The 27,893-nt window shown below is 44.0% G+C and overlaps 1 protein-coding gene across 11 annotated transcripts in view; it reads left to right on the top strand.

Annotated features, from left to right (window-relative positions):
• The first annotated feature begins 2,421 nt into the window (after positions 1-2,421).
• KDM4C (lysine demethylase 4C) overlaps positions 2,422-27,893 on the top strand; it is a 337,267-nt gene continuing 311,795 nt past the window's right edge. For 8 of the 11 annotated variants that reach the window (XR_009447593.1, XM_059656703.1, XM_059656702.1 and 5 more), the window contains exons 1-2: positions 2,422-2,595; positions 18,651-18,811. Coding sequence is in view for 9 of the 11 variants with exons in the window: in XM_059656703.1 (XP_059512686.1) it covers positions 18,668-18,811 (144 nt within the window). In the remaining 2 variants the exon portion in view is untranslated. Of the gene's footprint in view, positions 2,596-18,650; positions 18,812-27,893 lie in introns of those variants that run through there. The other 3 variants (XM_059656697.1, XM_059656696.1, XM_059656699.1) reach the window with 2 other exon arrangements.

The raw sequence follows: 27,893 nt of genomic DNA, 5'->3' as shown, positions 1-27,893 counted from the left end.
ACAATTATTTTCTCTGAGGTGATCTAAACGGTTCACATAGCGAGCTTTAGGGGGAGTCTATGTATCCATTATGCAGCTTTCACCTTATTGCATTTGGAGCTTTTAGTTGGGACTAAATATATGGCTAATTTTTAATTTTCATTATAATTGATAATATAGAGGTATTTTGATATATTAGGCACACAACACTGTTCTCTGTGCCATGAATCTAGTTGATTTTCTAGTGGGCTCACTTCAGTTTCCAAAACTATGAAGTGCTCCATAGATTCACACAGCGCTTTTCAGCATTTGAAGTGTTTGACATTTTACATTATCTTCTTTGATGCTCAAAAGTGCTTGGAGAAGTCAGCAAGGCTGGTATGTGTGTCTCATTTTTTTGGTTAAAAAAAGAGAGTCTTGCCTAGCTGGTTTGGCTCAGTGGATAGAGCGTTGGCTTGTGGACTGAAAGGTCTCGGGTTTGATTCCGGTCAAGAGCACATGTCCGGGTTGCGGGCTCAATCCCCAGTAGGGAGCAGGAAGCAGCCAATCAATGATTCTCTCTCATCATTGATATTTCTATCTCTCCCTCTCCCTTCCTCTCTGAAATAAATTAAAATATATATTTTTTAAAAAGAGAGGCTTTATCTACTGTGTTCATCAAATGTTGTTTGTGCAACATCATGCATCTACAAATGGACTGGAATTCAGGTTTCCAGACTTTTTACTCTGATGTACCAAGGACCCTGGTTTTCAGTAGCTGTTTGGCATATTTCTTTTTTTTTTTAATCTTTAATTTCTTTATTGGTTAAGGTATTACAAATGTGTTCTCATCCCCCCATTAACCCCCAACCTCCCTCCCCCCAACTCATGCTCTCATCCCCCTGTTGTCTGTGTCCATTGATTTGGCTTATATGCATGCATACAAGTCCTTTAGTTGATCTCTTTGACATATTTCTTAATCTCTGTACTTCAGTTTTCATGTCTGTAACAAGAAGATAATAGCTATTCATTGAACGAGCACAATTGCTAATTTAATTAACATACGCAAAGCTCTTTAAACAGTAGCAAGCTCACAATAAGTGTTAAATAAATGTTAAATTATATGTTTATTGTTTTAGCATATCCAATTTACTTGTAAGGAGGGTTGGGATCATCCCAGTATACACATTTGGAAAATTCCCAGTTGAGTGTACATGTTAGAGGCAAGTTTCAGACGTGTCTGTGGGTAGTACAGCTTAAATCTTGTTTATAATTTAACCACCACAAAAATGTAGTGGTCCAATAATCCCACTAGTCTCACTTAACCACATTGAATTTGTCCTTGAAATGGTCCTCCCAGCGAGAAAAGACTTTAAGGGCGTGGCAAGTGGTATTTGAGGTATTAAAAAAAGCAGAAATCAATGAACTGTAATAGAAAAATCCAGCATATTAGAGAGCCCAAGTGTGCTCGGTAGTGTAACGACCTACCCAATCGTTCTTAGCAGAGAAGATGTTACGGGAAACTCCACATCAGACGCAGCTGGGAACTCTGTCGAAGTTAAAAAAAAAAAAAAAAGAAAGTTTCAGTTTTGTGAAACATCTGGTGCTCAGCCATCTGTTTTTGCCTGCACAAACAAATGCTTAAGGTCGGTGCGGTTTCCTCAGGACACCTTGCAGGGCGGAGTGACAGCGCGGGAGCAACAAGTTGCGGCGAGCAGCTAATTTAAGCACGTTCTCGGGGTCGGAGGCACCTGCACTTCCTGTTACTACAGTTCGGGCCACACTGCTGCCATCCCTAGCTTTTTGGAGACACCCCCAGACCATATTCCTACTGGGGCCACCCTCTGGCGTCTCCAGCTCAAGTGCAGGGCTTGACCTCCGCCAGCAGTTGCCCCAAAATACGGGAGTTTCGCTCCCCCAGGCCAATAACACGGCCTCTAGCTTGAATTATTTGTTAAAAGGTGAGCAGGTAGACGCCCTTCAGGAACTCGGGATCTCCCATTGTGGTTGAGAGCTAGATGCCCTGGACACACGACGCCGGCTAAACTCCACCGGGCATTGAGGCCCCACCCATGGCAACGCCACTCCCACGTCCGCGCGGCGGGGGCCGCCATAGGCCCGCGGCGGAGCCCAGGACGACGTGTGGCGCGTGGGCCCCCAGGACCACCCGTGCGGGAACACCGTCCGCGCTGCCGGGCAAGGTTCTGTGCACCTGTTCCTTCCTTCTGCTCCAGCGTCTCTCCCTCCGGGAAAAAAAAGTGCACAGGAGAACAAGAGACGTGACAGCGAACACAGATGAAAAGCAGGGCGGAAGATTAAGCCCAAAGAGGAAGCCGGGCACCTTTAAACTTTCTGGCAGTTCACGTGACTCAGGGCCCCGGGGGTCACGTGACGGCGCGCGCGCCCACGCGCAGGGGCAGCGGGCGAGCGCCGTGCGCGCGCCTCCCCGCTGCCTCCGTCTCCTCCTCGGGAGGGGGAGGATCGGCGGCCGGAGCCGGGTGCGCGTGCGCAGCGAGCAGCTGTCACCCAGTGCGGAACAAGTCTCCCGAATTTCCTAAATCTCTCTGGGCCGGAGGCCACCGTCTTCCTTCTCCTGTTCCTCCCCCGGGCCGTGTCCTCACCCCGCCCGCGCGCCAGGTAACCGCTTTTCCGGAGTCCCGGGGATGGGGGCCGCAGGGGAGGGCCCGGGCGACCTTCCCGGCACTGCCCCCCTCCGCGCGGGGCAGCAGGGGTTGCCGGCGTCCGGGCGAGTGGAGACGCCGGACCTGGGGCGCTCGGTCCGCGGCCGCCGGGACTGTCAAGCTGGGGCGAGAGCGTTCGGCCGTGGTCGCAGGGGAGGGAGGCGGGAGCCGGTGACAGCCCGCTCCGGCCCTCTCGGGGATTCGGGGCGGCGATGGGTGTTTTGCCGGGGGCCGGAGTCGTGGTCGCGCTCCTTGGGGCGGAGGAGCGCGTGGGTGGTCCAGAGATGCCAACTCCTTTCGGTTCCCCCGCCAGCGGCGTCCTCGGTGGACGCGGGGAAGCAGGGCCTGCTGCGCCTCGCGGGGCCATCTCTTCACGGGGACTGTCACCGCCGCGGGGTGAGGATGGGGTTCCTCCCCGGAGCGCCCGGTCGCAGGCACCTCGCCTGGCTCTGGGGCACCTCCTCAGCCTCCGCGGTTGTCCTTTTGGTTTTACCGGCACGGGGCCATTTCTGCAGTGCCCGAAACCACGGTGCGGTGTAGACAGCGGGTGCTTACTACATAGGAGTTGGATCGGGTCGCGTGGAATGCCAGGCACGGGACGGGGCTTGGGGTGGAGGAGGGAGCCAGGCCAGGCAGGCTGGGGCTCTGAGCTCGAGTTTGGGTTTTTGCTCGGGGCTCCGCCGATGAAACCCGCGGGGCTCGATTCGGATGCTTTCCGGGTGAGCTCGGAGGCAGTCTGCCCCCGAGCTGCACCGTGCTCGTCTGCACCCGCTGCGTTCCTTGTGTGCGATAGCTGGGAGGGGTTTGTCTGGTTCCTCCTCCGGAAGAAGGGAGGGCAAACTTTTTTTTAGCACTTGGTAAATGACCACGCGGGGTGGTGTTTGAAGCACTGCTTGGGAAATGTAGGTTGGAAGTTGCGGTTGGCCCACCTTTATCTCGGGGAGAAAGTTTCTGGTAGGCTCTCTTCACTTAAGTTCGGACCAAACTTTGCCCTATTTCACCCACTTGAATTTGCAGTATTTTTTTTTTTTTTTAAATCTCGGGAAACTGCTTCACTGTTTCTATGGCAACGATTACTAATTTAATTTGGACGGGTAGTGCTTGGAAATTAGTGGCTGTAATTTTTAAAGGTTCATTATTACTTTATAGCACTCGGTCCTCTCTCTCAAATATATCTTGATTGATTTCAGAGAGGAAGGGAGAAGGGAGAGAGCGATAGAAACATCAATGATAAGAGAGAATCATTGATTGGCTGCCTCCTGCAGGTCCCCCACTGGATCAAGCCTGAAACCTGGGCATGTGCCCTTGACCGGAATTGAACCTGAGACCCTTCAGTCCACAGGTTGATGCTCTACCATTGAGCCAAACCAGCTAGGGCTCTGTTCCCTTTTAAGATCATTATTCTAGTTCTTCCTCCTTGCCAGTCCCCTTCCACCCTCATCCCCCCACTTTGTGTAGGAATGTATTACATGGGGGTTCAGAGTTTTTAGGCTCTCTTTTTCCCAACTTAAGGTGCTATGTAAAGTTTGCACATAATCTTTACAGCACCCCATGAACTTGGTAATTGTATGCAGTTTACTTTTTTATTTTTCTCCCTTTTTATTGAATTTATTGGGGTGACACTGATAAACAAAAGTAAAATTGTACAGGTTTCAGGTGCACAATTTCACAACACATCTGTACACTGTATTGTGTGTTCACCACCCCAAGTCAAGTCTATGTCCATCGCCATCTGTCCCCCCTATGAATGTAATTTAAATTGGATGTTTGTTTCACATTAACAGACTTTAATCCATTGCTTTTCTAAAGTTAAAAATATACCTTTTAGTCTAGTTGTAGTGGTGTTGGGGTCCAACCCCAGCAGGTCCAGGGGTTCCCAAAAGTGTGGACTGAGTCGGCAAAGAAGGAATGACATAGAGACAGTGTTCAGTTGATCAGCAGCCTAGCCAGGATCTACAGCCAAGTTCTGTGTTTTGTTGTCTTGTTACATCTGTATTTATACCAGTTGATTTTAATCCTATCAATTCTATTCCAAAGGTTAGGGCATTTCTTATCTCCGTTCAAGGGAGTAAAGATTATGTAGCTTAAGCGTGATTGTTCGTAGTTAAAGTGATTAACTACCCTCCTGGCACCTAGTTACGGGGTTTTATTCCCTCCCTAACTTCAGGGGAAAATCCCCACCTGGGGAAACAACCTTTCTCGAGAGGTGACCTTGGTTAAAACACATAGCGCCAAGAAGGGGGGGCAAACATATTAAGAACAGTATGCCATATACGCCAGGTCCCTTGAAACATATGCTGTGCAGATGTTTCTTCCCTGCAGTGACTGTGTCAAACAGGAAGGATGGACGGGCTTCCGGCATAGTGGTTCAGTGGTTGAGCATCAACCCATGAACCAGGAGGTCACTGGTTCAATTTCCGGTCAGGGCACATGCCCACATGTCCAGGTTGCAGGCTCAGTCCCTGGTAGGAGGTGTGCAGGAGGCAGCTGATAGATGTTTCTCTCTCATTGATGTCTCTCTCTCTCTCTCTCTCTCTCTCTCTCTCTCTCTCTCTCTCTCCTTTCTTCTCTCTGAAATCAACAAAAACGTATTTAAAAAAATCCCCTAATGAAAAAACAAAAGAAAATCTGGAAACAGGAGAATTTATAGGAAAAAGAGAAATCAGCAGTAATTGACATTTTCATTTTTTGAAAATTTCTAACCTGTTTTGTTTTAATAAACTAGATAAGATTTTACTATAGCTTTCATGTAAAGCTTTTATTAAATTTTGACTCTTTGTCAGATATAGGGACTACTTGGGAACGGTGAGGATACTTACCATTGGTTACCTAAGGATGGAATTTCTGGTCTTGAAATTGACCTGATTCTTAAGGAACAGAATCTTTCATCTGATACTACTAAGGTTTGAGAACTAAGTATGTGCTAAATAACTCATTTCCCTTTCCTCCCCTGAGAAACATCCTTACTAGTATATTTGTATGTTTTATAGTACTACAGAGTTTTTCCTTGCACAGTTGTTTGCTATATATGCTGTTTGTCTTATTCTTGCTGGGTGGTTTATTCTGCCTAGTAGTGGGTACATTTCCTCAAATTTTAGATGTAGAACATATAGCAGTGAACATAGTAGAGAAGTGATTCCCTACCATTTCATGAAAGAGGAGTATATTGAATGTGAATGCTCAGTTACACTGTAGCTCTATATTTTCAGATACTCAGTGGTTTTAGTTACTATGGTATTTATGAACTGCTGCTCCATAGAATCTTTAAAATTTATTCTAGATTCTGATAGGTTTGCATGATACTTTACTGTGGCAAGTATTTAAGGAGCAGAATAATGTGTCATCAAACCATTTTGGTGTTGACTTCCTTTTTTTAATTTTTTTTTTATTTTTTACATCTCCATTCAGTTCCAGTTACTAATTTGGCATCTCTACATGTTAACTCTTAACAAGTTGAACCCCAGCCCAGCCTGAGTCGCTCAGTGGTTAAGCGTTGACCTATGAACCAGGAGGTCAAGGCACATGCCTGGGTTGTGGACTTGATCTCCAGTGTGAGGCATGCAGGAGGCAGCCAATCAATGATTCTTATCATTGGTGTTTCCATCTCTCTCTCCCTTTCCCTTCCTCTCTGAAATCAATAAAAACATATTTAAAAAATTATGTACAAAACCCCACAAAAAACCCCAAAACAAGTTGAACATCTTTCATCTCAGCTCTGCTTCTCTGGGGTTTCTCATGCATCTCATCCCATTTCATTGCCCACTAGGGTAACCAGGAGTTTATCCCAGAAACCTCATGGTTCCTCAGCCTTCACACCCAAACTATCACCAAATTTTGTCATGCTTGCTTCCTAAATATATATATCAGATCAGTCCGCTAGTCTCCACCTGGCAACATCTCAGTACCTTCTGCAGTCTCCTTCCTTTCTCAGTTCTATTCAGCGAGCTTTTAGAATGCAAATCAGATCTTTCTCCTTGTCCTGAGGACATTTGAAATTCCTGTTATTGCCTCCTATCTCATGCTCCTGGAAAGCCTTTTCTAGATGGTCTACTTTTCCTCTCTGCCCACTGGCTTTTCTTTTCTTGTACAGGCCTTGGCTATTTGCTGCCAGGCAGACATTCCTTCCCACTTAATTCCTTTTCTTACATCATTCTGGTCTCTGCTTGAAAGCACTTCCTCAGAGAATCCTGATCTGTCACCCCATCTCTTCCCTGATCTAAGTCAGCTTCCCTAGTGAATATCTTAATTTCCTGAGCTTTTCCTTCCATAACACTTAGCAGTTTATAATCTTATTTATGTGATTATTCTATTGTTTACTCCTAAAGGTAAGAATTCTATAAGGCTAGGGGTCAAGTATTTTTTTATTTACTTATATCACACCAACACACCACTGTCTCACCAGCACTAGCTGTAGGTGCTCAAAAAGCACTTGTACAAATTAATGATTTTTACATATATGAAAAAATTAAGGAAATTAAAATCAGAGCAAACTGTAGGAAGTATATTTTACCCATTCTGATCCAACACATATATACACATATAAAATTGAAGCAAAACTTTCACAAAACAATACTTTGCCAGCTGCGTTGTACTCTTATATTTTCTATTTTGTTCTGTATTAAATATAAAAATGTAGATATAACCCACTAAGTTGGGTAGGACTGCAGACTGAATTTGCACCGCATAGCTCTAAGACAATATAAGGAAAATGCCTCATTTCTACTAGCCCCTCCTCCTCCTTTGAAACACAATGGCTATATCTCAGTCTTTTCTGATGGAAAGTACAAGGATAATACCACTCTCTTCCCTATTAAAAGAAAGTTCCTCTTGCTGATACATTCCAGCCTGTTCTCCAAGGAGGGTTAGAAAAATCTAAACCTGGCTTTCACTTAGGTCTTCCAGGCTTCTTTGGGCCACCAATAGCCAGTACTCTTTCACCCTACTTGGCTGAGCTCATTACAGGTGTGTGGTCAGTCAATGAATTTTAAGGCTGGCCACTCATTAATTTTGTTTTCTCAATTTGTTACAAACCAAAGGACATTCCTAAAACAAGAGGATCAAGGCAAATCAGTAAGTATTTGTGAATGTGTGAATTAAGGAGCCTGGCTGGGTAAGGGTGGCAACAGTTCATGATCACTGGAGCTGATCCCTAGAGCTGTGGTTTTCATTTGTTCACTTACCAGAAGGCGTGGTGCTGTTTGGTCCCACCTTGAAATATTGATCTTTTATCATCTATTTTGGTAGCTATATATTGGAAGAACTCAAGTATGTATTTTAACTGAACACTATGCTGTGATATTCAAAACTAACAAAAATATTTAAAAGCATTAGATAAGTCCAAATCTTCTATGTTTGATGAAAGCAAAGCAGTATACAAAATTGTATACAATGTATTCTCCCAATTGTGTTTAAACGTGTTTATAAATGTGCATGTTTAGAAAATATACACTGGAATCTCATCTTGGTGGTGGGATTAATAGTAATTTAAATATGCCTTTATTAAAATTCTTTTGAGAATAAACATTGCATTTATAATAGGAAAGGCTCAGTTGAAAATACAAATTTCCTATACATTAATATGTATTTGCAAATAGGCAAAATAACACTGTTATTAAAATGTTGGCTAAAGCCCAGGTTTTGGAGACCCCTGTCCAGGTGGGATGTACATTCCACATTCATGATATGCAATATCTTGTACAGTACAGTGATCCATCTTTTTCTCCTAGCCTGATTTTTTCCCTTTCCTGTCTAAGTTATAAAAGCTTACCAAGGCTTGTTTTTCATCTTTTTTGCTGAGGATTTCCTTACTCTCTGCCCTGCTCAAGATTGTTGATAATGAATGTTCACTTATGGTTGCCCATTTCTTGATAATTTGGAAAGTTTTAATATTCCTTATTAAGGTCATCCATATGGTATGAGTTGAAGGGATGGAGAAGGTTTTGGGTGAATTAGGCGATATCTTTCTGTTAAGTTTGGAAGATATCTAGTTATAGTGGGATTTATTATGCGTTCATTGTTAGCAGTCCTCACCCTTCTGGATTTTTACTTTCTAACAAAGGGGAAGGAATTCCTGGCCAGTTGTCCCATCTTTACTACTGCTTTGTTTTTCTTCTGATTTTGAACAAGTTAGGCAGTTATTCTGGGACGAATGATTTATTTTTTACTTTTGACTTCTGTACCTGGGGCCAGATGGAAGCAGATTTCAAGCATCTAAGCCTCCCTTTCCATCTACCTGCCTCTTTAGTTCTCTACAGCAAAAACCCAGTTAACACCTATGCTTATCTTTTCAAAGCTGTGTGACCTTGAGTGAGTTTGATATTAGGTGCTTAAATGTTAGCTGCCTCTGCTGTTAGTAATGCAAAGATTCTTCTGCTTCTGTTTGAACACTTTAGGGATTAATGGGTAGAACCTTAGGATGATTCATAGTCTATTTCCCTTATCATTTCCTTAGAGGGTATGACTCTCAGTTGCCATTATCTGTGTTTCCCACTTTTGAGATAGTTCTCTTATCTTTACCAATCAAAGAAAAAAAAGTTGTATTTTCTTTCTTATTGCTTCCTTGTCCATGCAAAAAAAAAAAATTTAAAATATATTGTATTGATTTTTTTTACAGAGAGGAAGGGAGAGGGATAGAGAGTTAGAAACATTGATGAGAGAGAAACATCGATCAGCTGCCTCCTGCACACCTGCTACTGGGGATGTGCCCGAAACCAAGGTACAGCCCTTGACTGGAATAGAATCTGGGACCCTTCAGTTCGCAGGTCGATGCTCTATCCACTGAGCCAAACCAGTTAGGGCCATGCAAATTTTTTGATTAATCTTTGTATTTAGCTGTAGATATAGAGAGTTGTCACTTGAATGTGTGGAAGATTTAGGGGAGATAGAAAAGTCTGAAAACCTATATGCTTTGGAGGGAAATGATGGGACTAGTTATCTTATTTTTCAAGCTGAAGAATTTGAAGTTAAAGTGGTTTGCAAGTGGAAGCCATTTTTACTGAGAGAATGGTTTGTTAAGAATGTTACATTTGTAAGATTCCTGATTAGTTGGAGGTTGGGGTTTTGTAGAGTTAAAAGCTTGGAATCCAAAAAGGTATTGGTTGAATAAGTACTTGAACTTGAGTAAGTTAATTTTCGTTAATGTAAATAATTAGTGCCTTCCATCCCTCCACCCTCTCTTCCTTCTTCTCTCATATATAACATTGGAGCAATGAAAGATCTCAGAGATCATTTAGTTACCTGGTTTCCAGACTTCCCAATTTGAGAAAATAAGTTGGACTGACATAGGCTTGTCAACTTTAATTTTCTAAAATAGCCCTAGCTGGTTTGGCTTATTTGATAGAGTGTCAGCCTGTGGACTGAAAGTTCCCTGGTTTGATTCCGGTCAAGGGCACATGTCCGGGTTGCGGGCTCGATCCCTGGTGGGGGACATACAGGAGGCAGCCGATCAATGATTCTCTCTCATCATTGATGTTTCTCTCTCTCTTCTTCTCCCTTCCTCTTTCTGAAATCAATAAAAATATATTTAAAAATTTTTAAATAAAAATTATCAAAGAAAACTTATTATCTAATGCTTTATTAAAAAGACAACACACCCACAAAGCAGAAAGAGCAGTCTCTAAGAATAAAAGATGAACGTTTAAAAAAAAATCAGCATGTTCATTACTGTTTTTCTGTGGGAAAATATGCTATAAAGGATATTATTGGCTTACTTAAAAAATTGGAATACAGAAATTAGATATAAGCATTGGACCTATATTAAATTTACTAGAGTTGAAAACTCTATTGTCTCTGTGTAAAGGAAGGACCCTGTTTTAGGAAATGCATACTAGTAAACTTTAGGGGTAAAGGGCCATGAAGTATGCAACTTACTCTCAAATGGTTCAGAAAAAAATTGCATATACATATATATACAAGGAGTATTCTATCTTGTATACTATATCATGTGTGTGTGCTATCGATTTAAGAAATGTCTAAAAATGTATGAGTTTATTTGAGCCAAAACTGATGAGAGTTGCAGGAAGCAAGATCTCAAATGAGAATAACAGTTTTGCAGTTTCTTTTATGCATTTGAAATTAAGGAGGGAAGGTGAAGAAGCTTACAGGTAGGCAAGGTGGAGATTGGATTACAGGTTAGCTAAGATTATGTGCTCTCTTGAGAGTGGTTACACCTGGAATTACAAAGGTGTGTTAACCTAGATGCACAAGAACAATGGCCAGGGCTGGCCTGGGGTGTCACTACCCACTATGACCTGCCCAGTTAGAGATTTATGATTTATTACAGAATCCCCCAACATTTTTTTTTGTTGTCTAGTGTAGAGACAGAGAAAATACAAATGAATAAAGTAGATCTGGTACAATATTAATAGATGAATCTGGATAAAGTGCATATAGGTTCTTTTCTTCCTATTCCTGCAATGCTTCTGTGTTTGAAATTATTTTAAAAGAAAAAGTTAAAAAGTACTATTTATTATAGCAAGTATAAAAATAAACCCGTAGAGCTTTGTGTTTTCTTTAACTCAAGTTAAACTCCCTGATAGATTTGACTTTTTCCTGAGACAGTATGGAAGAGATAAGGGAAATAGAATGGTTATGTTTAAACATGAGGAAAGACTGTGGCAATTTTTGACCTTAACATTATTATTTATTTATTTACTTATTTATTTATTTTTAAAATATATATTTTATTGATTTTTTACAGAGAGGAAGGGAGAGAGATAGAGAGTTAGAAACATCGATGAGAGAGAAACATCAATCAGACGCCTCCTGCACACCTCCTACTGGGGATGTGCCGCGACCAAGGTACATGCCTTTGCCCGGAATCGAGCCTGGGACCCTTCAGTTCGCAGACCAACGCTCTATCCACTGAGCCAAACGGGTTACGGCTATTATTTATTTTTAAAAAATATTTTTATTGATTTCAGAGAGGAAGGGAGAGGAAGAGAGATAGAAACATTAATGATGAGAGAGAATCATTGATTGTGCCTCCTGCATGCCCCCGACTGGGGATTGAGTCCACAACTCGAGCATGTGGCCTTGACTGGAATTGAACCTGCAATCCTTCAGTCCGCAGACTGACACTCTATCCACTGAGCCAAACCAGTCATTGCCCTTAACATTATTTTTATGCTTACATTATAACTAGAGGCCCGATGCACAAAATTCATGCATAGGTAGGGTCCCTAGGCCTGGCCAGAGATCAGGTTCCCTGCATCCCCACCTCCTCCTTCCCTTGCTGCCTTAGCGCTCCACCACCGCTGCTGGTCTCCCGCCATGTGCCGTGCTGCCCCTGGTGGTCAGCACATGTCATAGCGAGTGATCAAACTCCGGTCTTCCAGTCGACCTCCCAAGGGGACAGTTTGCATATTAGCCTTTTATTATATAGGATACACAGAATGATTCTTTACCAAAGTTATTGAGTACTTTTTATTTTGGTTAAACATGTAAATCACAAAGAAAGCTATATACATCTATTACTTTATTTCTACTTAAAACTTAAACATTTATTTGCCTATTTTTAAAAAAAATATATTTTATTGATTTTTTACAGAGAGGAAGGGAGAGAGATAGAGAGTTAGAAACATCGATGAGAGAGAAACATCGATCAGCTGCCTCCTGCACATCTCCTACTGGGGATGTGCCTGCAACCCAGGTACATGCCCTTGACCGGAATCGAACCCGGGACCTTTCAATCCGCAGGCCGACGCTCTATCCACTGAGCCAAACCGGTTTCGGCTATTTGCCTATTTTTGATTGTAGGGCAAAGTCTTTTTTTTGAGTAAAGGTTGGTGTCTTGCATTTTCTCTCTAACAGAAACACACTCACTGTGCAGCACTTTCAGTTTCAGTTTCTTTTATGTAAAACTGCCACTTTCAGTTTCTTTCATTTAAAAAGTAGAATGAGAGTTAAGACACTTGAAGAAGTATGAGCCAGAATCCTTCTAGATTTTACAAATCCCACTACCCTGTAACCTTTTGCAGTTTCCACACTACATTTAACATTAAATTTTCTTAAAAAATTGATTTCAGAGAGGAAGGGAGAGGAAGAGAGAGAGAGAGAGATAGAAACATCAATGATGAGAGAGAATCATTGATTGGCTGCCTCCTGCACGCCCCACACTGGGTATTGAGCCTGCAACCTGGGCATATGCCCTGACCGGGAATTTAACCATGACCTCCTGGTTCATAGGTTGACGCTCAACCACTGAGCCATGCTGGCCAGGCTGTATTGTCTTTCTGTGTATTTCAGTGTCTTGTTCAGTGGGCAATACTAGGAGATACACATTTTTTTCAGAGAAAAAAGCATGAGTTCATATTGATATTTCAGATTCTAATGAAAAGTTAAGTTTTTATGTAATCAAAGGATTTTATATTAGTATCTCTTTAGACCTTTATACTTACAATGAAATTCTTTTTTAAAAAAAATATATTTTTATTGATTTTTTACAGAGAGAAAGGGAGAGGGATAGAGAGTTAGAAACATCCATGAGAGAGAAACATCGATCAGCTGCCTCCTGCACATCTCCTACTGGGGATGTGCCCACAACCAAGGTACATGCCCTTGATCAGAATCGAACCTGGGACCTTTCAGTCCGCAGGCCGAAGCTCTATCCACTGAGCCAAACCGGTTTCGGCTACACTGTGCTTTCTTAATTTAATGGTGTAATTTGGAAATCACTCTAGTTCTGTTTTTGGAGATCTTCCTCATTCCTTTTATGTTGCTTGTCCTGTGTTGGAAGTGGCCTGTGTTGATTCAACCAGGCCTCTATTGTTGGACACTTAATAATATAAGGTAGTATAATAGATAGAGAAAGGAAAAGCTAGGAAATGACAGATATTATTAAAATTTGACCTAGTGCGTTTGAAAAGTTGATGCAAGGCTAACTTGGACACAGATCACTCGCAGGCCATACAAAATTATCAACTTTTAAAGATTATCCTGCTATATTTGGTCAAACATTTAATTAACTCACCCCTAATGCTTTGGCAGAGCCAGACCAAATGATTTTGCGGGTCTTATGTGGCCTGCAGGCCGGATGTTCCCCACCCTTGGACTAGGGCAGTGATGGCGAACCTTTTGAGCTCGGCGTGTCAGCTTTTGGAAAAACCCTAACTTAACTCTGGTGCCGTGTCACATATAGAAATTTTTTGATATTTGCAATCATCATAAAACAAAGACTTATATTTTTGATATTTATTTTATATATTTTAATGCCATTTAACAAAGAAAAATCAACCAAAAAAATGAGTTCGCGTGTCACCTCTGACACGCGTGTCATAGGTTTGCCATCACTGGACTAGGGTTTACCCTAATCTAGTATGAACTCATCTTTACTTGATTATATCTGCAAAGTCCCTGTTTCCAAATAGGGTCACTTTCATAGGCATTGAGGATTAGGTTTCAACGTATCTTTTGGGGGACACAGTTCAACCCATAACAATGCCTGACTGAAGCAGTCTGCAAAGCCAATGCAGACTCACTGTGAGATCAAACTGGATGAGCTGCAGTTTGAAACTGAAAGGCCAGGCTTCCAGCTACCTTCTGCCTCCATTGAACCTGCTTGGCTTGAGCCTTAGTGCTCTGTTCCTTTTAAAAATTTCACTAGGAAAGGAGGAGTGAGTGAGGACAGGAGAGGATGGCCTGGCCCCTAGGGTTTGGGTGAGTCCTCATGAGAAGCCATGGGGGAGGCTGGAATAGCATTCTCTTCTGATGCTAGCACAGCTAGTAGTTGTGCCTTGGTTCATTTTCTTTCTAACCTAATGCATCGTCTGCTTACCTGGCGAGCGCTGCATCTCTCAGGGGGCTGGACTCTGTAGCAGATCCTGAAATGTTCTCTTCAAAGGCAGTTAGCAGTGCAGACAGTTCTTAGGTAGGCCTTGACTAAGAAAGTAACACTCCCATGATGAGAGCCATCAGTTTCACTCTTCTTACAGAAATTGTGTAAATAATAGAACACAGGTCAGAAATCCAGCTGTACACAGGAAAACACTGTAGGATATTGATTTACATTTAGCAGGGAACAGCATCAGCCAAATAAAGTCATATAAAGAATAAGGATAAAAGATATTTTTCCTTCGTGATAAGGTAATATTTGCAGGTAAGAAGTGTGGGAGAGCTATATAAGTCAAAGATGAGAGAATCATGCCTTGCCGGGGTCCAACCCCAGCAGGTCCAGGGGTCCCAAAGGTGTAGACGGAGTTGGCGAAGAAGGAAGGACACAGAGACAGCGTTCAGTTGATCAGCAGCCTAGCCAGGATCTCCAGCCAAGTTCTGGTCTGGATCTCCAGAGAGGTTCTGCTTAGGATCTCCAGCCAGGTTCTGTGGCCATGTTCCCTCGCTAGGTTCTCCAGCCAGGTTCTGTCCAGGTTCTCCAGCCAGGTTCAGTCACCAGGTTCTAGTCAGGTTCTCTTGCCAATCTCTGCAGTCAGGTTCAGTCCAGGATCCCCTGCCATGCTCTCTCGCCAGGCTCCGCCTCCAGGCTCCGAGGCCAGTCCCTGTCCAGGATCCTCCGGCATGCTCTCGCCAGCGAAGTTCTTCTGTCCCTAGAGAACGTTCTGTGTAGGTTCTGTGCCTAGGCTCTGTCTCTCTTGGTCCTGTCTTCCAAGCCCTGTGTCCTTAGTTCTGTGTTCTGAGTTCTGTCTCCTGAGTTCTGTGTTCTGCTGTCTAGTTACATCTGTATTTATACCATTTGATTCAATCCTATCAATCTCTATTACAAAGGTTAGGGCGTTTCTTATCTCCATTCCAGGGAGTAAAGATTATGTAGCTTAAGCATGATTGTTCATAGTTAAAGTGATTAATTACCCGCCTGGCACTTAGTTGAGGGGTTTTATTCCCTCCCTAACTTCAGGGGAAAATCCCTACCTGGGAATTCAACCTTTCTCGGAGAGGTGACCTTGGTTAAAACACAGCGCCAAGAAGGTGAGCAAACATATTAAGAACCGTATGCCATATATGCCAGGTCCCTTGAAACAGCAAGGATGGACCGGCTCCCGGCAATGCCTCACACTGGGGATCGAGCCCACAACACGGGCATGTGCCCTGAATTGGAATTGAACTGTGATCTCCTGGTTCATAGGCTAACACTCAACCATTGAGCCATGCTGGCTGGGCAGCATTACATTTTTAATTGCTTTAACATATTTAAAAAATTTTAACATTTTAAACTTTATGATTGTACAACCTTTATAGATTTAATCTAAACTTTATATATTGAAAAGTTGTAAAATATAAGCTAACTAAGATCTTCAGTATATGTATCTGATTTGCAGGTAGAACAGTTTTGTGTAATCAAGGAAGTAGTGAGACTAGAATGAGGCAAAGCATATTTCACAGACCAGTTAGCAAACTAGGTCAAGTGCTGAGGTTTAATGACTACTAATTTGCTACATATCTTAGTGTCATTGCTCCCATTTCTTGTCAGAGCCAGTGTTCTGTTTTTGAGACCTATATCTTGATTCTTGTTTCTCTCACTTCTGTCAGGAAATTTTGATTAGAATATATCTTCAATCTGACTACTTTTCCCCCCATTTATTTTTCTTTATTGATTAAGGTATTACATATGTGTGCTTATTGCCCCATTGTCCCCCCCTCACTCTCCCATAATCTGACTACTTCTTACTGCTCAACACCAGTCCATGTCACCATTTTTTTTAAAAATATATTTTTATTGAATTTTTACAGAGAGGAAGGGAGAGAGATAGAGAGTTAGAAACATCGATGAGAGAGAAACATCGATCAGCTGCCTCCTGCACATCTCCTACTGGGGATGTGCCCGCAACCCAGGTACATTCCCTTGACCGGAATCGAACCTGGGACCTTTCAGTCCGCAGGCCGATGCTCTATCCACTGAGCCAAACCGGTTTCGGCCATGTCACCATTTTTTAAAAAAATATATTTTATTGATTTTTTTACAGAGAGGAAGGGAGAGAGATAGAGAGTTAGAAACATCGATGAGAGAGAAACATCGATCAGCTGCCTCCTGCACACATCCTACTAGGGATGTGCCCGCAACCAAGGTACATGCCCTTGACTGGAATCAAACCTGGGACCCTTCGTTCCGCAGGCTGACGCTCCATCCACCGAGCCAAACTGGTTACAGCCCATGTCACCATTTTATCTTGCTGGGATTGGTGTAAATTTCCTCTGTGCTTCCAAACTTGTCTTTGTTTGCTACAACAGTTAGAGTGATTACCCTGCTCATTTCTCTGCTTAAAATATTCCAGAACAGTTTCCTTAGAAAGCAGTGTCATCTATTGAATAGAAACACATATTAGAGTATCAAGAGTGGGAATGTATAAGAAAGGGAAAGACGTCAAGATTACTCTCAGAGTAAAGACTGAACTCTTTTTCTCCCCCATCTCCTCTCCCATCCTCATCTCCTTTACTTTACCTCATCTCCTCTCTTACCATTCTCTCCTTTGCTATAGCTTGTTCTAGCTCCAGCTACACTCACTTCCTTACTATTCCCCGAAGAGCCCAAGAGGGTCCTTGCTGTAGCCTTAGCCTATACTGCTTTTAATCTAGATATCCTCATGCTTTATTTCTTCCTTTAGGCCTCTCAAATGCCTTCCCTGTATAAAACAGGCCCCCTCCTCTTGGTGCTCTCTCCCCTTAGCCTGGTTTCTCCTTCAGAGTCCATATTTATTGTCTGTTTCACCCCATTATTTTAGGGTGTCATCTCATTCTTTCCTGAGGGCCTACCCAGCAGTTTGGCATTCAGTAATCACTTATTGAATGATTGGCTGGATTTGCAATTTCTTCTTCAGTGGCTCCTTCCTCTGCCTAGGGACATATGCAGGCCACTCCAATTTTTGGGCCACGGGAGAAGTAGGGCTGCCTTCCCTGTAACAAATGTTTCTACAAAGGTAATCTGGAGGCTTCTTCCCCTTTCTCACTGCTCAGATATTTATATTCTGTTATTCTTTACCAGTCAAGCAAATGAACCTGTTTTCTAAGTGACTTTCCTGTGTTTGGGACCAATGCTTTCCTTTTCCTGCATTTGGTATGATTTTATATAAGTAATAACATTTTGGCATTTCTTCCTTCATTCAGTGAGCAAATAGTATTGTAGCAGATATTATGGGCCAGGCTGGATCCCAGACTGGATATCAGGGTTTAAAGAGATGGAGAGCCTGCCTTTTCCTTAAGGAGCTTAGAGTTCATTGTATGGTTGGAAGTGTCAGACATTGGGACAGGTAACCACTATAAGAGGAATGCAGAGAGGGAGGTCGAAAAACACAGATGGTTTGCATAGGCCTGCTCCAGGAATCTTGACAGTGGGCAGGAGTTTGCCAGGTAAAGAAACAGGTAAAAGATGCTTCAATGCGAGGAAATAATTTGGGCAAAGGCAGAGAGAGCCATACTTGTTTTTTTTTAATATATATATTTTATTGATTTTTTACAGAGAGGAAGGGAGAGGGATAGAGAGTTAGAAACATCGTTGAGAGAAACATTGATCAGCTGCCTCCTGCCCACCCCCTACTGGGGATGTGCCTGCAAGCAAGGTACATGCCCTTGACTGGAATCGAACCTGGGACCCTTGAGTCCGTAGGCCAACACTCTATCCACTGAGCCAAACCAGTTAGGGCCATACTTGTTTAGAGTAGCACAAATCCATGAGTTCTGTTGGAGCATAAAATATAATGCAGGCTGTGGTGGTGGACAGTGGCATGATAGTTATGCAAGAGACTGATCTTGACACTTCTAAATGATTATGTGTATCCTGTATAGGGATGAGACTTCCATCCTGCAGCTCATGCATTTGGGCATGTGTACCTGTATAAGTGTGAAGGGAGGTGGGTAGGAAAAGTAAGGGAAGGATGAGAGGCAGTTTTTTGTTTCTTTCCCCCACAGCAGTCTAGAGAGAGATGAGAGAACAATAGGATGGTAGAAGGAATTGGTAAGTAACTAAAAGACATGCTGCTGGGAGCTTATGTGCTATTTGGGAGAAATGGTCACCAACCTTAACCGTGTAATAATTCATTGCTGATGACCGTGTCCTCTTCTCTGCAGAGGCCATCCCAGCCATCATGGAGGTGGCTGAGTTGGAGAGTCGGCTGAATCCCAGCTGTAAGATCATGACCTTTAGACCTTCCATGGAGGAGTTCCGGGAGTTCAACAAATACCTCGCATACATGGAATCTAAGGGAGCCCACCGAGCTGGTCTTGCAAAGGTGATTCTCCTCAGATCCTTTAAACCAGAATGATCACTTGGCCTTTCAGTTATGCTCTTAGTCTTCATGATGTGGGAAATGGTTTCTTCCAAAGGAAGATATTTGTAAAATCTTTGTTCTTGTTAATCTTATGGAGCATTTATTTTTTTCAAAGAATATATTTTTTAACTCTTTATAGTAGATTGTGTTCTGGGTTTTTTTGTTGTTGCTTATTTTAAACCAAAAGCAGTTCATGGAAATCACGGAGATTGATATATGAGTTTTAGAGGTGTTATTCATCAGTTTCCCATAGAGGACAGTTATTAACTCCCCTCCCCCCTCCTCCTATTCTTCCCTCTCTCCCTTCTCTTTTCTCAATCTATATTTTTCTTTCTGTCTTTCTTTTATTTTTATTTTATTTTTTAAAATATATTTTATTGATTTTTTTACAGAGAGGAAGGGAGAGGGATAGAGAGTTTGAAACATCGATGAGAGAGAGAGAGAGAGACATCAATCAGCTGCCTCCTGCACACTCCCTACTGGGGATGTGGCCCGCAACCAAGGTACATGCCCTTGACCGGAATTGAACCTGGGACCCTTGAGTCCACAGGCCGACACTCTATCCACTGAGCCAAATCGGTTAGGCTCTGTCTTCCTTTTATAAAAGAAAAATTTAACATGCCCTAGCCAGCTTGGCTCAGTGGATAGAGTGTCGACCTGTGGTCTGAAGGGTCGTGGGTTTGATTCTGGTCAAGGGCATATGCCTGGGTTGTAGGCTCGATCCCCAGTAGGGGGTGTGCAGGAGGCAGCCGATCAGTGATTCCCTCTCATCGTTGATGTTTCTGTCTCTCCCACTCCTTTCCTCTCTGAAATCAATAAAAATATATTAAAAAAAAGAATATCCTACTCCTAAAATTTTTTTAACAGATCTATTGAGTTATAATTGACACACTATATAATTCACTCATTTAAAGTATGTAATTCAATGGTATTTTGTATATTCATAGAACATCATTAGTCATTCCCATATATAATTCCAATTAGCAGTCACTCTCTATTCTCTGCTATGCACCCAGCCCTAGGCACTAATCTACTTTCTTTCTCTTATAGATTTGCCTATTTTATTTTGTTTTCAGTTATTTGTTCACCAAGGATGGAGATTGCATACTAGGTACCAGGCACTATACCATATGTGGGAAGAGATGGGGGACTGAGCAGACCAACCAAGTTCCTACCTTCATGGAGCTTATATTCTGGTGGTAGCATCTCAAGATGGTGAGATAATAACATTTGAGCAGAGACCTAAAGGCTATAAAGAAACCGACATTTCATGATGTGGGGCAGAAGGAATAGAAGTCCAGAGGCCTAGGGGTTGACTTGAGCTTCATGTATGGAATGATTAGGAAGAGGGTGTGTGGAAAGGAAGAGAGTGGAAAAAGGTGAGAGCCCTGGAAGGGGCCAAATGGTATTAGGCTTGACTGGCCATAGTAACTACAGCAGGAAGCATTGATGACTTAGAGCAGAGGAGAGGAGGACATGATGACTGTTTATTTGATGATTTGTTATTTTGTGATATTGGTTTGAAAAGATCCCAATGGCTCTTATGGGAAGAATGACTTTGTTGGGGGAGTCAGAGCTGCAGCAGAGAGTACTCTCAGGGGTAATTGTGATTTGCTCAGGGTCAGAAGAGTGGTCATGGAGGCGCTGAGGACTGCATTGCAGGTTTGAACCTATAGACCCAAAGTTACAGCTTTGAAAGAGAGAGACTGTTCTTTGATTTCGACTTGAGATGGACTTTGTGTCTCTTCCATACTGGAAGTCTATTTCAATTTAAACATTTTTCTCAGAAGAACATATTTTATTGCAGTTATTTCATTATTTTTCTAAAGGTTAAGTTCATAATCTGGGTTTCTGTGGACTTGTCAGCATCACTACCTTAATTCCTGAGCTCTGGCAGAGCCTTCTCGACTGTGAATGGGTTTCGGGTTCTCCTTGGAATCCCCATCTCTTCAGGAAGGTCCAGGAGCATCGAGAACAGACAGTAGCTGAAGAGAGAGCTTTAGAACTGCAGGGATCAGTGTTCTAGTCCTACTGTGCGTGGATTCTGATGCTTATAACACAGTTCATGGCTGTTGTGGCATCCATCCCCCGAAGTCTCTAATTCTGTTTTATAATGTTCAAGGCCCTCCTAGGACAGATTTAAAATTTGAGGAAATTAAGTTGAGGGAAGATTTATTAGTGGTGGGTGAGAGATAAAAAAAGGAAGATAAACCCTAGCTGGTTTGGCTCAGTGGATAGAGCATCGGCCTGGGGACTGAAGGGTCCTGGGTTTGATTCTGGTCAAGGGCACGTGCCCAGGTTGTGGGCTCGATCCCCAGTAGGGGGTGTGCAGGAGCAGCCGATCAATGATTCCCTCTCATTATTGATGTTTCTATCTCTCTCTCCCTTCTCCCTTTCTCTCTGAAATAAATAAAAATATGTTAAAAAGCAGGAAAATAAAACAAAGAGAAAGTAAAGGTTTATGATGAATTTCTCAGATGAGTGATCTTTAGTTTAACCACTTTATTGGGTTAGCTCTTTTAAAGAACCCATTTTTGAAACCTCAATACTTCCAGATTATTTGGGGGAGAATAGTCATTCTCAGTTTAAGAGAATGTTCCCATTTTAGAATTGTTTGACAGACACAATTTACCATAAACTCGCAGTGAGTTGGCAAGAACTTGGGCTTTGTTGGGGTAAAGGGGAGTTGAGGGTGCCTGTCCTCTTCTCTGCGCTCTGAGTGCAGCCCTTTGTCCTGTTCTCCCCCTTTTGTTTCTTGAAAACATACATAGTCTTGTGTTCCATAGAGATTAGTGATTGTCCTGTGGTGGGGTGGCAGGCACGTTTAGTAACATGAGAAGAGGAAGCAGCAACTGTCCTCACGAGGGACTGTCAGGCACGGAGTGCACCTGTGCCGCCTTTGGCACTGTGGATCAGAATGAAGTTAATGAGAACTACAATTAGCTTTCTGAATGTTGAACAAAAGACACCTGGGTCCAGACTTTTTTGAAAAGTGAGACTCATTGAGCAAGTTGGAGATACTCATTTATTCAGCTTATGAAAATTTCCTTTTACTTATTTAGGAATACAGTAAACTGTTTGTTTTTAGTCATCTTTGCCATCTCTATCAAGTCATAAATTCAATTTTACCTACTTTTCCTCTTTTTTCTGGAATTTGCAGCAAATAACTGTATAAAATTGCATCTAATCAAATTAGATTGCAAAAATCAAAGCTATTAATGTTGCTAGTTTGCTTTGAGGGCTAGCCCTGGGGAACAGAGCCACCCATGAGCGTCTTTGTTAATGCACCATTAATGAATTGGTCTTGATTTATGATTTGAGGATGATGGTTGAGTAGTTCCTCAGTTTCTCAAGAAGTGACTTTGGTCTCAGATTACAGTCTGTCTTAGTTTTTATTTTAGCAGCATCTTTTGTATTTTATTTTTTAATTTATCTTTATTGTTGAAAGTATTACAGATGTCCCCCTTTCCCCTCATTGACGCCCCCTTCCATTCTTCCCTTCTTCCCCTAGGCCTTCACCACACTATTGACTGTGTCCATGGGTTATGCATATGTGCATAAAACTTCTTTGGTTAATCTCTTCCCGTCCCTCTCCTTCCTCTGAGATTTATATTTTAGATTTAACTTTTATTTCCAGAGTGAGAGGTTTGGCACCCTAACAAAGTTGGTGGTTGAGTTGGGAAAGTGTAGAGCAGTGGTTCTCAACCTGTGGGTTGCCACCCCTTTGGCGGTCGAACGACCCTTTCACAGGGGTTGCCTAAGACCATCCTGCATATCAGATATTTACATTATGATTCATAACAGTAGCAACATTACAGTTATGAAGTAGCAACGAAAATAATTTTATGGTTGGGTCACAACATGAGGAACTGTATTTAAAGGGCCAGCAGGTTGAGAACCACTGGTGTAGAGTGATAGCCTCCTTAAATGTAAAGCTTGTATTGTTTTTGTGGAGGAAGGGTATGATGAACCATTATTATATCTAAAACTAGAGGCCTGATGCATGAAATTCATGCAATTGGGAGGGGGTCCCCCTCAGCCCAGCCTGCACCCTCTCCAATCTGGGACCCCTTGGGGGATGTCCAACTGCCGGTTTAGGCTTGATCCAGGGGATTGGGCCTAAACCGGCAGTCAGACATCCCTCTCACAATCCTGACCGCTGGCTCCTAATCGCTCACCTGCCTGCCTGGTCACCCGTAACTACCCCCTCCCGCCCCTCCTCCCCCCCGCCCGCCTGATCACCCCTCACGGCCTCTGCATGCCAGTCTGATCACCCCTAATGGCCCCCCACTGCTGGCCAGGTTGCTCCCAACTGCCCCCTCCCTGCTGGCCTGGTTGCTCCTAACTGCCCCCTCACTGGCCTGGTCACCCCTTACAGTCCCCCCTGCTGGCCTGGTCACTCCCAACTGCCCCCCTGCCGGACTAGTCGCCCCTCACTGCCCCCCCTGCTGGCCTAATTGCCCCCAACTGCATCCCCCCCCCCCCCGCCGGCCTGGTGTCCCCTAACTGTCCCCCCCCACCCCGGCCCACGTCAGCCTGGTTGCCTCTTACTGCTGGCCTGCCCTCACCAACCCCCCTGCAGGCCTGGTTGTAGGCAGCCTTCTTGTGAGGGTCAATTTGCATATTACCTGTTTATTATATAGGATGGGTGGCCCGGCAGTGTGGTTCAGTGGTTTAGTGTGGACCTATGAACCAGGAGGTCATGGTTCGATTCTAGGTCAGGGCACATGCCCAGTTATGGGTTTGATCTCCAATAGGGGATGTACAGGAGGCAGCCAATCAGTGATTCTCATTATTGCTGTTTCTTTCTTTTTCATTTTTTAAAATATATTTTTATTGATTTCAGAGAGAGGAAGGGATTTTATTGAGAATCATTGATCGGCTGCCTCCTGCAAGCCCCTATTGGGGATCGAGCCCATAACCCGGGCATGTGCCCTTGACTGGAACTGAACCTGGGACCCTTCAATCCGTAGCTGATGCTCTGTCCATTGAGCCAAACAAGTTAGGGCCATCATTGCTGTTTCTATCTTACCCCCCTCCCCTTTGAAATCAATAAAAGTATATTAAAAAACAATGGGTGAACTTCTTTCATACAGTAATCTGGACATAGACTCTCCTGAGCCATAGGTTATGCACCTTATGTAGTTTCAGGAATAGCCTAAGAAGTACAGATAGCGATGCCCTCAAGGTGAAGAAAGATTGTAAGAACACTACTCTTCTTCCTGCTCTTAGGCAGATGGTAGTAATAGCAACTTATTTGAAGATAAGTAGTACAGCCCAGCCAGTTTAGGTCAGTGGTTGGGTGTCAACCCATGTACCAAGAGGATGCTGGATCAATTCCTGGACAGGCCACATACCTGGGTTGTGGCTCCATCCCCAGTAGGGGGCATGCCGGGAGCAACCAACCAATTTGTCATTCATATTTTTTATCTTTACCTTTTTCTTTTTCTTCCTCTTAAAGAATACCCTTCAGCATTTCATATAATACTGGTTTGGTGGTGAACTCCTTTAGCTTTTTCTTGTCTGTGAAGCTCTTTATCTGACCTTCAATTCTAAATGATAGTTTGGCTGGGTAGAGAAATCTTGGTTGTAGTTTCTTGCTATTCATCACTTTGAATATTTCTTGCCACTCCCTTCTGGCCTGAATAGTTTCTGTTGACAATCAGCTGATAGTTGGATGGACGCTCCCTTGTAGAAACTAACTGTTTCTCCCTTTTTTAAATATATTTTTATTGATTTCAGAGAGGGAGGGGTGGGAGAGAGAGAGAGAGAGAGAGAGAGAGAGAGAGAGAGAGAGAGAGAGAGAGAGAACATTAATGATGAGAGAGAATCATTGATCCTTTGCCTCCTGCATGCCCTCCACAGGGGATCAAGCCCGCAACCCAGGCATGTGCCCTTGACCGGAATCAAACTTGGGACCCTTCAGTCTGCAGGCTGACACTCTATCCACTGAGCCAAACCAGTGAGGGCTAACTGTTTTTCTCTTGCTGCTTTTAAGATTCTCTCTTTGTCTTTTGTTCTTGGTATTTTAATTATGATGTCTTGGTGTGGACCTCTTTGGATTCCTCTTGTTTGGGATTCTCTGTGCTTCCTGGACTTGTAAGTCTATTTCTTTCACCAGGTAGGGGAAGTTTTCTGTCATTATTTCTTCAAATAGGTTTTCAACATCTTGCTCTCTCTCTTTTTCTGGCACTCCCATAATTCGGATGTTGGTACGCTTGAAGTTGTCCCAGAGGCTTCTTATGCTATCTTCATATTTTTGGGTTCTTTTTCTTTTTGCTCTTCTGGTTGGGTGTTTTTTGCTTCCTTGTATTTCAAATAATTGATTTTATTTTCAGGATCCTCTAGTCTACTATTGAATCCCTGTATATTATTCTTTATTTCAGTCAGTGTATGCTTAATTTCTGACTGGTCCTTTTCCATTTTTTTGGCATTCTCACTGAGATCCTTGAAAGTCTCACTAAGTTCCTTGGAGGTTTCTAGAAGATTCTTGGGTTACCTTATAATTCTGGTTTTGAATTCTATATCTGGTAGTTTGCTTTCTTCCATTTCTTACATTTTTGACATGCTTCTTTGTCTCTGCATTTTGGCTATTTTCCTGTGTTTGTTTCTATGTATTGGGTAGCTGGTAAGTCTTGTGGCCTTGTGTAGTAGGTGTCCTATAGGGCCCAGTGGCTTAGCCTCCCCAATCACCTGAGGTGGACACTCTTGGTGCACCCCTTTGTGGGCTGTGTGCATAGTTTTGTTGAAGTTGAGCCTTGATTGCTGTTGGTGTCACTGGGAGGAATTGACCTCCAGACCAATTGGCTGTGAGGACCAGCTGCGACTACAGTGGGAGAGCTGCTGTGCAGGAGACAACCTTACGGAGCAGGACTTGCTTCAGTGGGGCTTTGGTGCTCACTGAGTCTGCCCATTGAGTGCGTTGCTGATGGATGTGAAGAGTTGTAATCTGGTATGATCTCACACTGACCACTGGGTACACTGGCTCTTGGGTCTCCAGGGAGGTGCAAAGTCAGCCACTGCCTGGGGTCACCAGCAAGAGCTACAGAGAGATCTGCAGATTCCTCCTCTTTGTTTGGGGTTTGGAAGTGTCCAGATGAGGCCCAACTGTGAAGCAAGGTGGCTGGTGCTGATGCAGGGCCTTGGGCCTTTTATTGATAGGTTTGGGGATCCCTGACCCAGCTGCAGCTTGTTTGACACTTTTTTAGCCTGAGAAAGGACAGACCATTAATATGCAAAAGCTTGGGTGGTGGTGTAAGTTGGGTGGGGTGGGGTCTTAGAGAATCACCAGGGCGGAGCAAACAGATATGGCTGCCAGTCATCCCTGCACCGGGGAGGTCCCAGCATGGGAACAATGACCACTGCGAGCACCTCCATCTGGAAGAAAGCTGCCCCCTCCCCCCAAGTTCCTGCCCTGATGCCAGACAGTCCAGTTTCTCCCCGTATGTGTCTGGATCCCTCAGAGCCTCGCCTGGCACTGGAGCTCAGAGGTACTGGGAGGTTGTAAATTCAGTTCATGGTGCCAGCATTTTAAGAGGAGCAGCTGGGTCTCCAGTAGCCTGTGTGTCACTCAGCCCCAATCCACACTGGTTTTTACAGTACATTGTTCTTAGTGCCCATAGGGACTTCTTTCCTCAGCTCTGGAACCCTGGGCTGGGGGTCTGGTGTGGGGCTGGGACCTTGCTCCTCCAGGCAGCCTCCGCAGAGGCGATCTCCCTCCTGATTAAAAAAGTAACTCACCCGGGTGCCCGACCAGCCCGTTCCACGCCTCTGCATCTCCTACCAGTCTCAGTGTGCTTTCTTCTTTACTTCTCTAGTTGTAGGACTTCCATCAGCCAGCTTTCTGGCGGTTCTGGATGATAGTTGTTCTGTATTTAATTGTAATTTTGATGTGGTTGTGGGAGGCAGCAAGTACAGGTGTTTACCTATGCTGCCATCTTGGTTCTCTTCCTCAATAAAAACATCCTCTATAATAAAAAGCTAATATGCAAATAGACCAAGTGGCAGAATGACCAGTTACTTTGATGCACACTGACCACCAGGGGGCAGATGCCCAAAGCAGGAGGTGCCCCCTAGTGGTCAGTGCAGTTCCACAGGGGGAGCGCCGCTCACAGCTGGCGAGCCAGGCGGCGATGGTGGGAGTTTCAGTGAGCCGAGCGGTAAGGAGTGAGGGGTCCTGGACTGTGAGAGGGATGTTCGACTGCCAGCTTAGGCACGATCCCTGTGGGGAGCAGGCCTAAGCCAGCAGGTGGACTTCTCCTGAGGACTCCCAGACTGCGAAAGGGTGCAGGCTGGGCTGAGGAATCCCTCCCCCCACCCCCCCCCGAGTGCACGAATTTCATGCACCAAGCCTCTAGTCTACACTAATACAAGACAAACATGCAAATAGACCATACTTTCGCTATGCCTTAAGCCACACCAACCAGCCAATCAGAGCGGCTATATGCAAATTAACCCATTCAAGATGGAGGCTAATTTGCATATACAGGCTGGGAGCGAAGACTGAAGACAATGTGGAAGTGAAGCACTACAGAAGGGAGCAAAGTAGAGGCAGCGGAGACAGGAACAGGGCCAAGGCTGCGGAGGTGGGAGGCGGGAGGGGAAACCCAGCCATGGCGGCTCGGAGCAGGAGCGAAGCCTGCCTCAGCGGGTTTTGCTCCCTTCTCTGCTTTGATCCAGCCTCAGGAAGCCCTATTCTTGCAGGAATCTTCCTGCAACGGGCCTCTAGTCCTATGTAATAAAAGGGCAATATGCAAATTAACCATCACTCCATCATAAAGATGGCGGTGCCCATAGCCACAAGATGGCGGCGCCCAGTCCTCTCAGCCACGCCGGAGTCCCCCCAGTCCCGGGGTGGGGGGCTACCGCTGAGAGCGGGCAGTGTGTGTGGTCTGGTGGAAAGCTTGCCTTGTCGCCATGGCGACAAGGCAAGCGTTCCACCCCGGCCGCGGAGGGCCTCTGGGCAGTGGGCACAGAGTGGCAGGGGGCAGGGGGGAACGCTTGCGTCATCTCCCCGGTGACAAGGCAAGCATTCTACTCCTGG

The sequence above is a fragment of the Myotis daubentonii genome, chromosome 11 (assembly GCF_963259705.1).
Source record: "Myotis daubentonii chromosome 11, mMyoDau2.1, whole genome shotgun sequence".
In the NCBI taxonomy this organism is placed as follows: domain Eukaryota; kingdom Metazoa; phylum Chordata; class Mammalia; order Chiroptera; family Vespertilionidae; genus Myotis; species Myotis daubentonii.
This window is presented reverse-complemented; position numbering and strand designations above follow the sequence as displayed.